General features: G+C 37.8%; 2 protein-coding genes across 3 annotated transcripts in view; one reads left to right on the top strand and one right to left on the bottom strand.

Annotated features, from left to right (window-relative positions):
• Window positions 1–12,856, top strand: part of LOC106155781 (uncharacterized) — a 197,920-nt gene that overhangs the window by 108,631 nt on the left and 76,433 nt on the right. The window lies entirely within an intron of this gene.
• Window positions 1,373–11,228, bottom strand: LOC106155776 (uncharacterized). Of its 2 annotated transcripts, none has more exons than XM_024074244.2 (16): window positions 11,023–11,228; window positions 10,715–10,885; window positions 10,277–10,437; window positions 9,703–9,891; window positions 9,198–9,339; window positions 7,004–7,097; window positions 6,686–6,788; window positions 6,244–6,333; window positions 5,915–6,002; window positions 5,535–5,675; window positions 4,844–4,983; window positions 4,583–4,672; window positions 3,260–3,382; window positions 3,027–3,124; window positions 2,714–2,838; window positions 1,373–2,532 (listed from the first exon to the last, which is right to left on the bottom strand). In XM_024074244.2, the coding sequence occupies exons 1-16, from the start codon at window positions 11,126–11,128 to the stop codon at window positions 1,751–1,753; spliced, it is 2,643 nt and encodes an 880-aa protein (XP_023930012.2). In that variant the 5' UTR covers window positions 11,129–11,228; the 3' UTR covers window positions 1,373–1,750. The 2 variants fall into 2 exon arrangements, with proteins under 2 accessions (XP_023930012.2, XP_086851738.1); XM_086995612.1 differs by having other exon boundaries at window positions 9,198–9,336.

The raw sequence follows: 12,856 nt of genomic DNA, 5'->3' as shown, positions 1-12,856 counted from the left end.
ACATTTACTTGACAGCTTATACGTAACAACTCACAGATTTCAAACGGCTTTACAATACTTATTTCAACTGACAAAAATAAAACCGGCTCTGTATAGTTGAGTTGACGTCCTCAGTGGCCTTCAGCTGACAATTATCAGAACATCTCCGACCTTACTGCTGTACCAACTGGAATGTAAGTGTCATAGACGACGGGTAGATGTCCTAAAAATACGCCGCGGAATTCGCCCTCTTTACCTTTGCTGGGAAGACCTACTAAGACCACGCTGGGGAATTGGCCCGCTTTACCTTTGAGTCGTGCTTAATATATATATATCCTAGCCGTGACTGTGAAAGACAACATGTATAAATTACCATTTATACCTTGACCCCGTCTGTTCTAAATGCCCGAGTGGAGAGAAAAAAATACGCAAAGAACACAATCACAAACAGGTGCAGGGATTATTCTCATGCCAAAGATTTACAAAATAAAAGAGTGATAGAAGACAGCAAAAGTGAAATATGGCGGGAGTTTCGGAGTGACGTGATTTAAGTTTTCAATGAACAGTTAAATTCTTATCTCCAACTTTAGGGTATCATAAATACCAACACTCTATATCATTAAATCCTTTCTAATCACGTTCTCAAGGATTTCCGAAAGTCCCCGCAATCTTGTTAAGCCAATTTTAATTCATCATTTTATCTGTTTCGAGTGGATTTCATCATTGTGATATTATGCGTGTGTACATGTTATGTAATCTGAGAGACGACAAGGCTTGACAATCCCAACTGTAGAATGCTGTGTCGAAAATTAAGAAGTTTCATACTCCGGTGTCGTGTTGGCTGTATGCTCCTCCGAGAGTGAGGTCGTTTCAGTGTTAAAGATACGCATACACGTTAAGACAAATGTTCAATATATCGTAGTTATGTCTTGTAGTAATAAAAAAGACAATAAAAAACATTACAACCGTAGTCCGCTTCCCATTGCTTTGTACAGGTGACATTCGTCCCATATATTTATTCCAATACTCCGACTAACCCTAACTTGTACTAATCATATTGGGACCCTGGACTTCCATTCCTCAGACTAGCATTCCTGTCACAACTGCCTCTATTATAAGTATGCCCTTGCTGTTTCCCGCACCGATACATGTAAGAAATGTGCTTACACTGTCAACATACATATGAAACTCAGGGTACTTTTAACAAAGTAATGATAAGTGTCCATAATATTTTCCTCGCGAACCAAATGCACGAGAGAGAGAGAGAGAGAGAGAGAGAGAGAGAGAGAGAGAGCATCGTCATTCGACCCACGTCAACGAATTATTTGTTGAGCGGAGATACGCACGTGCCAGCGCCTAAATATTTCTCTCTACGAGTTAACAAAACATCTCGTGATCTTCTTAATACAGACACATCTTTTATTAATGAGACTGTCGTCCGCATACAAGACCCTCTTTGTAGGTCATATATAATGCCTGTTAAATGTGTCAGCATGCTACTTAATTTGTATCACGCCACATCTTAGCTTCTTAGACCCATATATAATCAGTAAACAAGACACCAAAGCTGGTACTCAATTCACACAACTTCTGTGCAAAATATGTATGTGGCAAAAATCTTAATTGGTATCAAATATTGCATCTATTTTCTTTAAATAATCTTTCTGGCTAACATTTGGCTGAATAAAACAGCAATAGTTCACAAAAAATGTGGCCAATTGGTGCTGCCATCTATCTAAAAGGTTTCCATGACACTGCTGCCACCTATACATTAATCTGCCTTTTTGGACTTCTTGACGCTGCCAGCTGTCCCAGCACCAGACTTCCTTTTGTTTTTCTTATCACTCAAATCTTTCCGTGCAGGAGTGTCTTTATTGGGCTTCTTTTGAGATTTGGGAGTTTTGACAGGAGTAGTTTCCTGTTGTGGTGTTTCAGCAGACCCTTTCCTTTTCTTTTCTTGTCCTTTTGCATCTGGACTTTTAACTGATATTTCTGTCACAACTGGTGTTTTAACTTTGCGTGATTTGCCCTTTGTCTCAACTTTATCAGCCTTTTCTTTTTTACTTTTAACCTCTGAAGATTTCACTTTTCTATCGAGAACCTCGACATTAGTTACTTTCTTTTCCTTTTCGTCCTTCTTTTTGCCAAGTCCATTCATCTTAGGAGCTGCGCTCTCAACTGATTTCTTATTAGTTACATTTTTGTCAACTTTCTTGGTCCCAGCGGTTTGAGCTTGGTCTTGTCCGCTTTTCTTTTTTACATTATGTTTATCATTCTTGCCAACTTTACTGGAAGCACCTGTTGGTTTCGTACTCTTAACACTTTCTGATGCTTTCTTTTTCTTTTTTCCAACTGGTACATTTTCAGTTTCACTTTCATCCTCCTCCTCCTCTTCACCATCATCACTCTCTTCATCCTCCTCCTCGTCTTCATCCTCCTCCTCCTCTTCACCATCTTCACTCTCTTCGTCCTCCTCATTATCATCCTGGTCTACCTCCATCTCTTCCTCATCCTCCTCATTTTCCTCTTCCTCTTCATCACCCTTTTTATCTCCTGAAATTTCAGAGAACTTTTTAAAAAGTCCATAGAGGATCTGATATCAAATTTATGATTCATATTTTGCACACATGTATATAGATGTGCATGTATATCTGTACACATTTGTGTGAATATGATAGTATAAAATCATGCTTAAATTTACAAAAGATGTCAGCACTACAAGACAAGCTCTTACCAAAGACAGGTTTCTTGTTCGAGAACTTCTTTAGCTTGGCCACAAAGAACCCATCCAAGTTATGGGTGTGTGGATAGAAGCGACGGGTCAATTTCATGGTGGGGTGAAACCGATGTTGTTTGAATCTGCAAAGAACGAAATAAAAACAGAAATAAATATCTATGTTGTTTGGCATTTCAAAAATACTACATTCATGAGCCCTAGTAAAGAAAACCACCCCTTCATTTTTAGATTTATAACCAATTATTGCATATAAGGGAAAATTGCCATTTACAAATATCCAAATAAATTTATCTATTCTGCTTGCACTTACTGTGTAAATCCTTCTCTACCAAAGTCCAGACCAGTGGGGACCAGCTTGACGTTCCGCTTCTTCAGGGCGAAGTCAATCACCCACTCATTCTCTTCCACCTGCAAGGCAACAATGGCTATCAACATTCTGATGAAAATTGATCTGTGTGTAGTAGTGTTACTCATAAAGACAGAGTACATGTGTGTCTCCTTTCGAGTACCTAATAAGCTCTTCCGCCCAGTTCCTATACTCACCAATATGGAGCAGGTGGAGTAGGTGACGTAGCCGCCAGTCTTACTTTTGGCATCGCAGCAGTCAATGGCAGCCAAGATCAGCTGCTTTTGGATGTGCGAACACCGCTGAATGTCCTTCTCATCCTGAAAGGAAAAAAAAAAGATAAATTAAATCTTAAATAAAAACAAACAAATTGAAAGGTTTTAAGTCATTAGGGTATGCTTGCGACACAGGCACTACTGTTTACTGTAATGGAAGTTTTAAATTTGGCAGGACCAAGTGGAAAATGGTACAAGGGCCCCTAGTGCTCGGCGTATGGTGTATGGCGTTGAAGGGCCCTAGAACCTCAATAGGTTAATATTATATAGTGGCCCTCTAGGAGTTTCTGTAGCAGTGTTTGTAAAGGGGTCATTGTTGGGGCCAAAGTGGGACATGATATATCAGGCTTATTATATATATTGTTGGGGCCAAGGTGATATATGATATATCAGGCTTATTATATATATTGTTGGGGCCAAGGTGGTACATGATATATCAGGCTTATTATATATATTGTTGGGGCCAAGGTGGTACATGATATATCAGGCTTATTATATATATTGTTGGGGCCAAGGTGGTACATGATATATCAGGCTTATTATATATATTGTTGGGGCCAAGGTGGTACATGATATATCAGGCTTATTATATATATTGTTGGGGCCAAGGTGGTACATGATATATCAGGCTTATTATATATATTGTTGGGGCCAAGGTGGTACATGATATATCAAGCTTATTATATATATTGTTGGGGCCAAGGTGGTACATGATATATCAGGCTTATTATATATATTGTTGGGGCCAAGGTGGTACATGATATATCAGGCTTATTATATATATTGTTGGGGCCAAGGTGGTACATGATATATCAGGCTTATTATATATATTGTTGGGGCCAAGGTGGTATATGATGTATCAAGCTTATTATATATATTGTTGGGGCCAAGGTGGTACATGATATATCAGGCTTATTATATATATTGTTGGGGCCAAGGTGGTACATGATATATCAGGCTTATTATATATATTGTTGGGGCCAAGGTGGTACATGATATATCAGGCTTATTATATATATTGTTGGGGCCAAGGTGGTACATGATATATCAGGCTTATTATATATATTGTTGGGGCCAAGGTGGTACATGATATATCAGGCTTATTATATATATTGTTGGGGCCAAGGTGGTATATGATGTATCAAGCTTATTTCTAGTTATGGCAGTAGAAGTCCTATTACTCATATATATATGTCTGTGTCGGCCTATTGTCACTACCATTTCAGACATAGTGCCAAGCCTTACCTTGCTGGCTTTGACAGCTGGGTCCTTCGCGATGACTCCCGTGCCACTACAAGGGGCGTCAAGGAGCACCCTGTCAAAGCCTGTGATGATCTGGAAAAAAAAAATAGTAAGCTTTGAAATCATCCTGTGAACTTCATGACTTTGTACAATCTCTTTAAAATTCCTACATGAATATTTCTTTTGAGAAAATATCAGTAAGAAAATGGTATATTTTGACAAGAGAGAGAGAGAGAGAGAGAGAGAGAGAGTTGGTCAGTTTACCTCTGGGAACTTCCTTCCATCATGGGTGCAGACTATGGTATTGGAGATACCCATTCTGTGTATGTTCCCTACGATGGCTTTTGCTCTCTCCGCACTGGGGTCATTGGCAAAAAGCGTGCCTGTGTTTTTCATTAGGGCAGCTAGATAACAGGACAAAAAGAAATGTTATGGCTAAATTCCTGGCAAGATAAAATACTGGACTAAAAGTGGTCTGAATTCTGTTTTAGACCATTAGCTGAAAATTGTAGAATAAAAACTGAGATTAATTGTGGCACAGATTCGGTTATAATTGCTTGATCAAAGCAGTTAAGGTATCAAACATTTTCCATTTATATTGTCAAAGTGTATCAAAATAAAGTGAAGTGAAGCCAGTTATCAAATTAGATTTCCATCAGCATCCGCCATTAAAGCTGGATGAATCAAAACATTCACTTTGACATTAATAAAGGCTGCTTGTTCATACCGCATCTGGGGTAGCGCTAACACTTGCCAATTTAGCCAAATGCTAAAACGGACTTAAATTGGCTAAAGAAAAAGGGCTTGATTTTACATGTTTTAGCCAAATTATAACCATTTTGATAACAAATTGACAAAAACGTGGTGATTTGGCTTAGTGAAAAAAATTGCTAGCGCTACCCCAGCGTATGATACAGTTTTGCTATCTTTCCTAGTTGTTATTATTCACAGTTACCTATATATGTAGTCTTCCCTCCAGGTGCTGCAGCCATGTCCAGTACGCGTTCGTTAACTTGTGGCGCCAGCGCCATGACGGGCAGAAAACTGGACGCTCCCTGGATCATGTAGTGACCAGCAAGGTACTCTGGGGTTGCTCCTGATGTAAATAAGTTACAAACATGTAAAAAAAATCTATTCAGCACTCAAAACTCAGTATATCTTTTAAAATGACAAGGTTAAACTTTGTACTTATCTTAAAAAAAAAAAATTAAAGGTACATAGGAATAAGCAAGCCAAATACTTCCAAATTCTACAAGAAAGCCCTCCAGATCTTTGAAAAATTGCAGACTTCTTCCAACATATACTGATAATCCCCAAAAGCCTGTGCAAACATACCTACGGGCACCTGTGAGTCGTAGACTACGAGGCCCACCTTGGACCACTTTCCTACAGGGTCCAGATTCATCCCACGATTGATAAGTGCCTGAAAAAAAAAAAGATATAAAAAAGACTAAAAATAATACTGCAATGCTAGTACGGAAACAAATTACTTATCCATTTCAATCAAGACATTATGAAGATAGCATTTAAAAGATACAAGATGCAACTAGATGGAAAGAATAGTTGACCAGAGTGACAGAGTATGCTTCTTAAATAAAATTTGCATATATAATTGGCCGTGTCACATCAGCTGCTACAAGAATGCGAATGTTACGTTTTTTTACCTGTGCCAGATCCCTCCTCCGTGTCTTCAGTGTATTACATCGTATGGTGACAGGTCTCTGTACTTCATTGGCCTCCAGGAATTCTATTATCTGTGGAAATGAAACAAAATTACATGATGCTTTTTCCATTATCACTTCTGACTAAACATCTAGAATGCACAAACAGCCTTATTAGATTTCGAGAGAATTTTTCTTTTTACACTGCTTACTATTTTAATCATGCAGTACAAAAGGAAAGCACTCACTATCTCTAAATGGTGACAATTAGGATTTGCAAGTGATCAATTATCTGTAGAAATACAGGGCTATCTGAGACACAGATAAAGAATTATATCAACCAAATGATTCAGTTGACTGGTTGAGATCACAACACAATCCAACCTCACATGACTACAAGTGAATGTGTTAGTTGAGACTGCTTGAGAAAACAACACAATTGTACCTCATGTGGAAACAAGTCCAGCAATTTTTCCATAAGGAATGTATTGTAACTGTAATACAGGCACAGATCTCGGATTAACTGTTCCACATACTCCTTCCTTGTCCTGAATAAAATAAAGAAAAATGTGCATGAATACTTCCAACATAAGCTACTATTTACCAAAAAGACCACTTTTTTCATCTTGTAAATGCCCAACTGGCAAAATACAAACAGATTTTTATTTTATTTGGCTATTTAAGGTGGAGCCTATATTTTATAATTATGTCAGAAAATTGTACAAAGAAAGTAGGTATTAGTAAGGGGTCAGCCTTAACTTACCTTCCTTCCTCTCTCCGTGCCTTGAAGTCTCCAAGGACCTGCAGAATGTCCTTCATTCTCTGCTGTACCAGAGCCAGGTCTGGGGGTTGGACAGGTGGGGACAGTTAAGGATCATATCTATTGCTAGGCTCACGCTAGACGCTCGCAAAGTTCGCTATAGCGAATTGCATTTCAGAAATGCGAAAACAAAATGTTACTCGTTCGCAAATTTTGCGAAACTGTTAATACTATAAAATGTTAATCACCTTTCAGTGCGTTTGCTTTGGTTTTGCATTAAAAAATAGAAGTCACCACGCTTACATCGTTGCCTACCATGTACGTCCAAATGAAAGTGAATATAAAGATGCCTCCGTTTCGTGCAGATACTAATTGAAAACGAGGCAACAATTTAGAGACGGTGCTCCGAGTCGTGTGATGTACATTCTAGCCTTGTAGGTGTGAAAATAAAATTAAAACGATTTAGAAAATAAAAAACAAATAAATGTATGTATAATAATCATTCCACATCCATATGACTGACGGGATTAGGCAACCAGATTTTCAGTGCGGGATAGCCCGCACTAGCAGTCAGCACATGGCGCTCAAAGTATGATCTGTGGAGAACGATGTGGCAATGCTTTCAAAGATTTTCGAAAAGGTAAGATGATTTTTTATCTGATATGTAAACAAAATTGTATTACATACAAAATTTAAGCTTTGGAATGTAAAATAAAAAGTGAATGAATAACTTTTCAGTAGTTGGAGCTTATTTTGCTGTAAGTTAGTTACTTTCAACAGTGAAAGGTTTTTAATGGTCCACGTATTCTGTCTTCTAATCAGTTCCTGTCTTCGGGTAACTAATTGTCGTATAATCTTGTATTAATGAGAATTTTGGTAAATTTATTTTTCTTAAACAGTTTGTTGTACCCAAAGAAAAAAAGTATATTTTTCTTCTAAAAATGCTTACACGACCACGTGACGATCGATGCGTTGCGCAATGTTTAGCGACATAAGTGCGTTCTTGATTTATTTTTGTGTGGGGAACATAATGATTAAATCGATGAAATATTATCATGATTGGAAAGTTAATAAAGCCATGTGTACAATTTTGTACAATTAATATTCATTTTGCAGTTTCAGTTGCCGTTATATTTGTGATCGTGATGAATTTGAAGATTGACCATTTTTCATTATCATCAAGTAGTAAGTTTTTCAAGGGCAGTCACAGAAAAGGATTGCTTCTTCTAATAAGCAGTCCAGAATAGAATCATTTTTCACCACAGCTACTAGAATACCTCCAACAGAGCAGCCTTCTCAATACTATGAACCAGTAGGTGGGCCACTTCTAGACTTACCTGATGACCTTGTGACAATTACCAACATGGAGTCTACTAGTAGTTGCACATTAGAAATTGAAATCATTTTTGTGTAATGTCAACATTTTTGCTATAGATGAATTACAGTGCCTTATTATCCTCCAACTCAATGGGATTATTCATATCATGTTAATACAGCTAGATTTAAAGTTTGAATGCAGCTGTATTGGAATATTTTCGTTGTTATCCTTTTATTTATTATTAAATTTTACTTTTCAAACACTGGCATCTTCAAGATGTGACATTTAACTCCCATCAACCTGAAGCTCTGTACATTTTCTGTATTTTTTTTTTTTCAGATTACATGCAATATGTTGAAATGAAAAAGTGCAAAATGTTGGTTTTAAATTGTTGTTTTTGTTTAATAATTATATAATGCATATGCTGATGTAACCTGGTAATAAAGTGACATATGAACTCTGTCTTTCTTTGACTGTTATTAAGACCTGTTGGGTACAACAGCATAAACTTGGATCTTGGTTTCTACCTAATATTGTTAAGGCATGCATAAGCTTTTCTTAAAATATTATTTACATTAACTTACACATTTAGTCTGTTTTATAATTTAATTTTGCGTTTTTATGCTGTCCAGTGTCTTCCTTTATGTATGTTAGCATAAAAACTGATGAGTGGTGGCATTTTTCGACTTTCAAATTTTGCTAATTGAAATAAGAAAATGCTAATAGAAATTTGTACCCTTTAGCAACTTTTGCTAATCAAAAATAATGACTAGAGTGAGCACAGTATTGGGTAAAATTCATATTGAATTTATTTATAAAATTTTGATATTAAGTTTTTTGAGTGAACTCTGCCCCCAAATCATCTAGAAAAAAGGATATCTTCCTTCTCTACTTCTTGTCCACTTGGAAGCGTGAACACGTCTGTTTGGGCTATGTTGGTCTGGAGCTCTTCCTCCGCCATTTTTCTCTCTTTCTCTTGCTTTTTCTTCAACTTCTTTGCAGCTTTCTCTACAGGTAGCTCCTATAAAATTAAGGCAATCATGTTACCATATGAAGCAAATCATTAATCCAGCCTTATGACATTTACCAGAATATTGTGTGTAAGGAGATAAACAAAAAGTTATTTTTCTATTTAATTTTCATAAGTGCTTTTTTCAGTGGGACTTTCCAGAATTACATTCCATTTTCTCCTCTCCCCATTCTAAATTATGTAAGTGCATTTCAATGCTGCATCTACTAATGGCACACAAAGAGGCAGTTTAAGAAATTGCTTTTGAACAGACTGAGAAAGGGATCATTAAAATCATGTCAAAAGAGCTATATGTAAAAATATCAAAGCAGTGGTATATAACAATGTATTGTTTCATTTCTTACTGAACTATACCTCTTCTTCTTCTTCATCATCATCATCATCATCTTCATCATCTTCACCATCACTTTCAGCTTCAGCACCAAAATCATCTGCTGGTATTTCAGCATCACTGTCATCTTCTTCTTCTTCATCCTCCCTACTTTCCTCTTCCTCATCTTCATCACTCCCTGCCTTCTCAGCCTCCATTTCAAACAGGTCGGACTGTTCACAATAAAAAAAAGATTACGTTAACGCTGGTTGGATGAGTTTATGCTTCACAAAGTTAACAAGTAGAGAACCAGTTACAAGGGCCATTCAGAATGAAATCTGTTGATCCAGCTAATGCCCTCACTGATCCCATGGGGACTCTTGCTGAATGCCACCAGATTTACAGGTAAGCACGACTCCTCTTGGTTTCTAACATACGTGAATTATTGTATTGTACTCAACACAGAGATTTTTTTTGAAGTTACTTTTTTATGTTCAACTTGGTGAGTGGCAAGTATATATAATGAATAAATAAATAAATTTATTAAGTCTGTGCTGCAACTTGATTTGGCAAAAAAATCTCTCACATTAAAAGACAAATCCCCAAATCAGCACTCACCCCTTCTAGCTCCTCATCCTCTCTTCCATCCTCATTTTCTTCATCCTCCCCTTCTTCCTCCTCTTCTTCATCTTCATCTTCCTCACTATCCACAGGCAACTTTTTCTTTTTGACTGGCTTCAGCCACTTACTGTTCTCGTCTGTGAATGCCTGGGCCTCATCTGGAATTAAAGTGACATTGCACAGAGTTTAAGAGATGGATCATTAAATATTTGCTGTCTTTAATCAGTTTTCTTACACTTTTAATCAAAGTACATGCTTAATAAGAAGTAAAACCGCTGTACAAAAGCAAACTTTATTATTATTATTATTACTATATATGCAGTGGCAGTTATAACTACAACAATCGATACATAAATCTATAGAGTTTTAAAATCTGGACTAAAGCTTTAAAATACTAAAAATACACTTGCAATAAAAAAATGAGCTCCAACTCACCACTGTCAGCGCTCCCTTCACTCTCCCCATCGCTTCCCTGCAGCTGTTCTCTCTTCTTCTTTAATTCTGTGGCTTTAACAGCTTCCTTTAGTGCCTCCTCTTTCTTAGCCAGTCTCTTCTTCAACCGTTTCTTAGCACGGCTACCCAGAGCTTTCTGCTTGGCTTCACTGACTGAAAGTAATGGCAATGAAAGAAGTAGTTGTAGAAGTGGTAAAAATCGCCACAGTAACATATATTTGGTGTTACACCAACGTTACAACTTCTGCTGTTAGTGTTACTAGTAATATTTTACGTGCCGACAAGTTTACCTTCCTTCCGCAGCTGTCTTGGTAACTCTGGTGGTTTCTGTTTCTTCGCTTTCCGCCCAGGGCCCTTTTTGGGCCTTTCGGTGTCTAAAGCACGCTTTCTACCCATTGGGTAATTTGCTAAACGTGGCTAACAGAGCTTCAACACCGTCACCCAGTTCGTAGCACTTCCATGTGCTAATACCGGAAGCACATGTGAGATACTGCCCTGTACGCATGCGCATTCTTGAAATAGGCTAGGTGTGACACATTTTGTCTCACCAACTGCAACGAAATGGAAACTACAAGGGGTGGGCATCTAATTAATGCGACCATCTCAGGCGCAGATTGAGGCCGTCTTCTGGGCCTTCCCGAAGGCGGTTATATTTTCATTTTACATCGACTGGTATCTAATTTTTTCTGTCGGAAGACATCCAAAATAATTTGGAAGACTGTCAGGTAATATATATCTGGATCTGCCCCTGCATCTAGCATTTCTGTCTGTCTGTCTGTAGGCCTATCTATAGCACACATATAGGCTCCGTTCACAGGGCCGTAGCCTCCGGGGGGCAGGGGGGGGCAGCTGCCCCCCCTGGAATTTGGAATTTTACACACCACACCCTCCCCCCTCGGTAGCTTCGCCCCCTCGTGTCCGCTTACTGCCCCCCCCCCCCCCCTGGCATTTTGCTCAGGCTACGGCCCTGGTTCAATTTTTTCAAACCCCATAATACCGTCTCACACTCTACTTAAATATGTAATTCATCATGCAGTCTGCGTGACAAGAGCAGGCCTACTTATCTACATAAACAAATTCCCTGAAAGCCTTCATTTCCTTTCTATGCCAGCTGTCTTATGTAGGCCCACCTGTTGTCATGACCGAAATATATTAAACCTGTAGGCCTATCATTCAACTGAAAGCCACATAGCCTACATGTAGGCCTACTCGTAGAGGTCGCATTTTAGTAACAAGATATAGGCCTATCGCTGTTTTTTTTCTGCGCTTCTAGAATTCAGATAAAATCATAAATTGGGCTTTCTTACGGGGCATCATTTTAAAATTAAGACTGCAGATATCTTTGAGAATTTCATCACAGGTTTTTAGTGTTTGAGCAGTAAGAAAAAGAAACTACACACAATGTACAATAGAAGTGTCACCCCTACTGAACCAATACTTTGGGGGAGATAAATGACTGTGGAATGATATGCTCCTGGTATCATTTTATTAACATCAAATTCCACAAAAATACCAACAATACGATTCCATGGCACAGCGGTTTTATACTCATTAGTCACATTACAAGTAGACCAGGCATTATAACTTTGATTACTCTGATTCATGGGGTGACACTTCTATTGACCAGTGTGTGTACTTATCTATGAGCTGCCTTAGAAAAATTTTAATTTTTTCCTGCTCACCCTATATCTAAATCTACCACAGTTAAATAAAAAAGCTCATCCATTCATTCCTATAAAATTAAATTCTCAATGTGACCCCTTCAGAATGATGAAACCACGACTAGTGAGTTTTAAGTCAACAGGAGGTTGCATATTCAGCGTGTTGGCATAGCAACGTACAGTAACAGTACCTGACATGCATTCATACATGTAAATTACGTCAAGAAGTCATTCAGTGGTTGGTGGGAGGCTAGAAGAATTGATAATTTAGTTGACGAGGGGCGCTTTTCTGTAAACAGGGTCAATAGACTTTTTTAACCTTTGAACCAAAATGTTTAGCTAGCACAGAAGATAATTATTAGGACCGGCAGTTATTTTGTCATTTATTTATTAATTTAATAATTTATTTATTTATTTATTTCAAGGAGTGAATGTTTAAGTCACGGTGTTTTTTTAAAATCAT

This window comes from Lingula anatina, chromosome 9 (assembly GCF_051362555.1).
Source record: "Lingula anatina isolate TDL-2025a chromosome 9, LinAna3.0, whole genome shotgun sequence".
Classification (NCBI taxonomy): domain Eukaryota; kingdom Metazoa; phylum Brachiopoda; class Lingulata; order Lingulida; family Lingulidae; genus Lingula; species Lingula anatina.
This window is presented reverse-complemented; position numbering and strand designations above follow the sequence as displayed.

Excerpts from the sequence above, each read along its gene's own strand:
- LOC106155776 (XM_024074244.2), bottom strand. The coding sequence starts at position 11,128 with ATGGGTAGAAAGCGTGCTTTAGACACCGAAAGGCCCAAAAAGGGCCCT. Across the intron at positions 6,334-6,685 it reads TGGACTTGTTTCCACATGAG|ATAATAGAATTCCTGGAGGC; the intron begins GTACAATTGTGT and ends TCATTTCCACAG. Across the intron at positions 4,673-4,843 it reads ATGGAAGGAAGTTCCCAGAG|ATCATCACAGGCTTTGACAG; the intron begins GTAAACTGACCA and ends TTTTTTTTCCAG.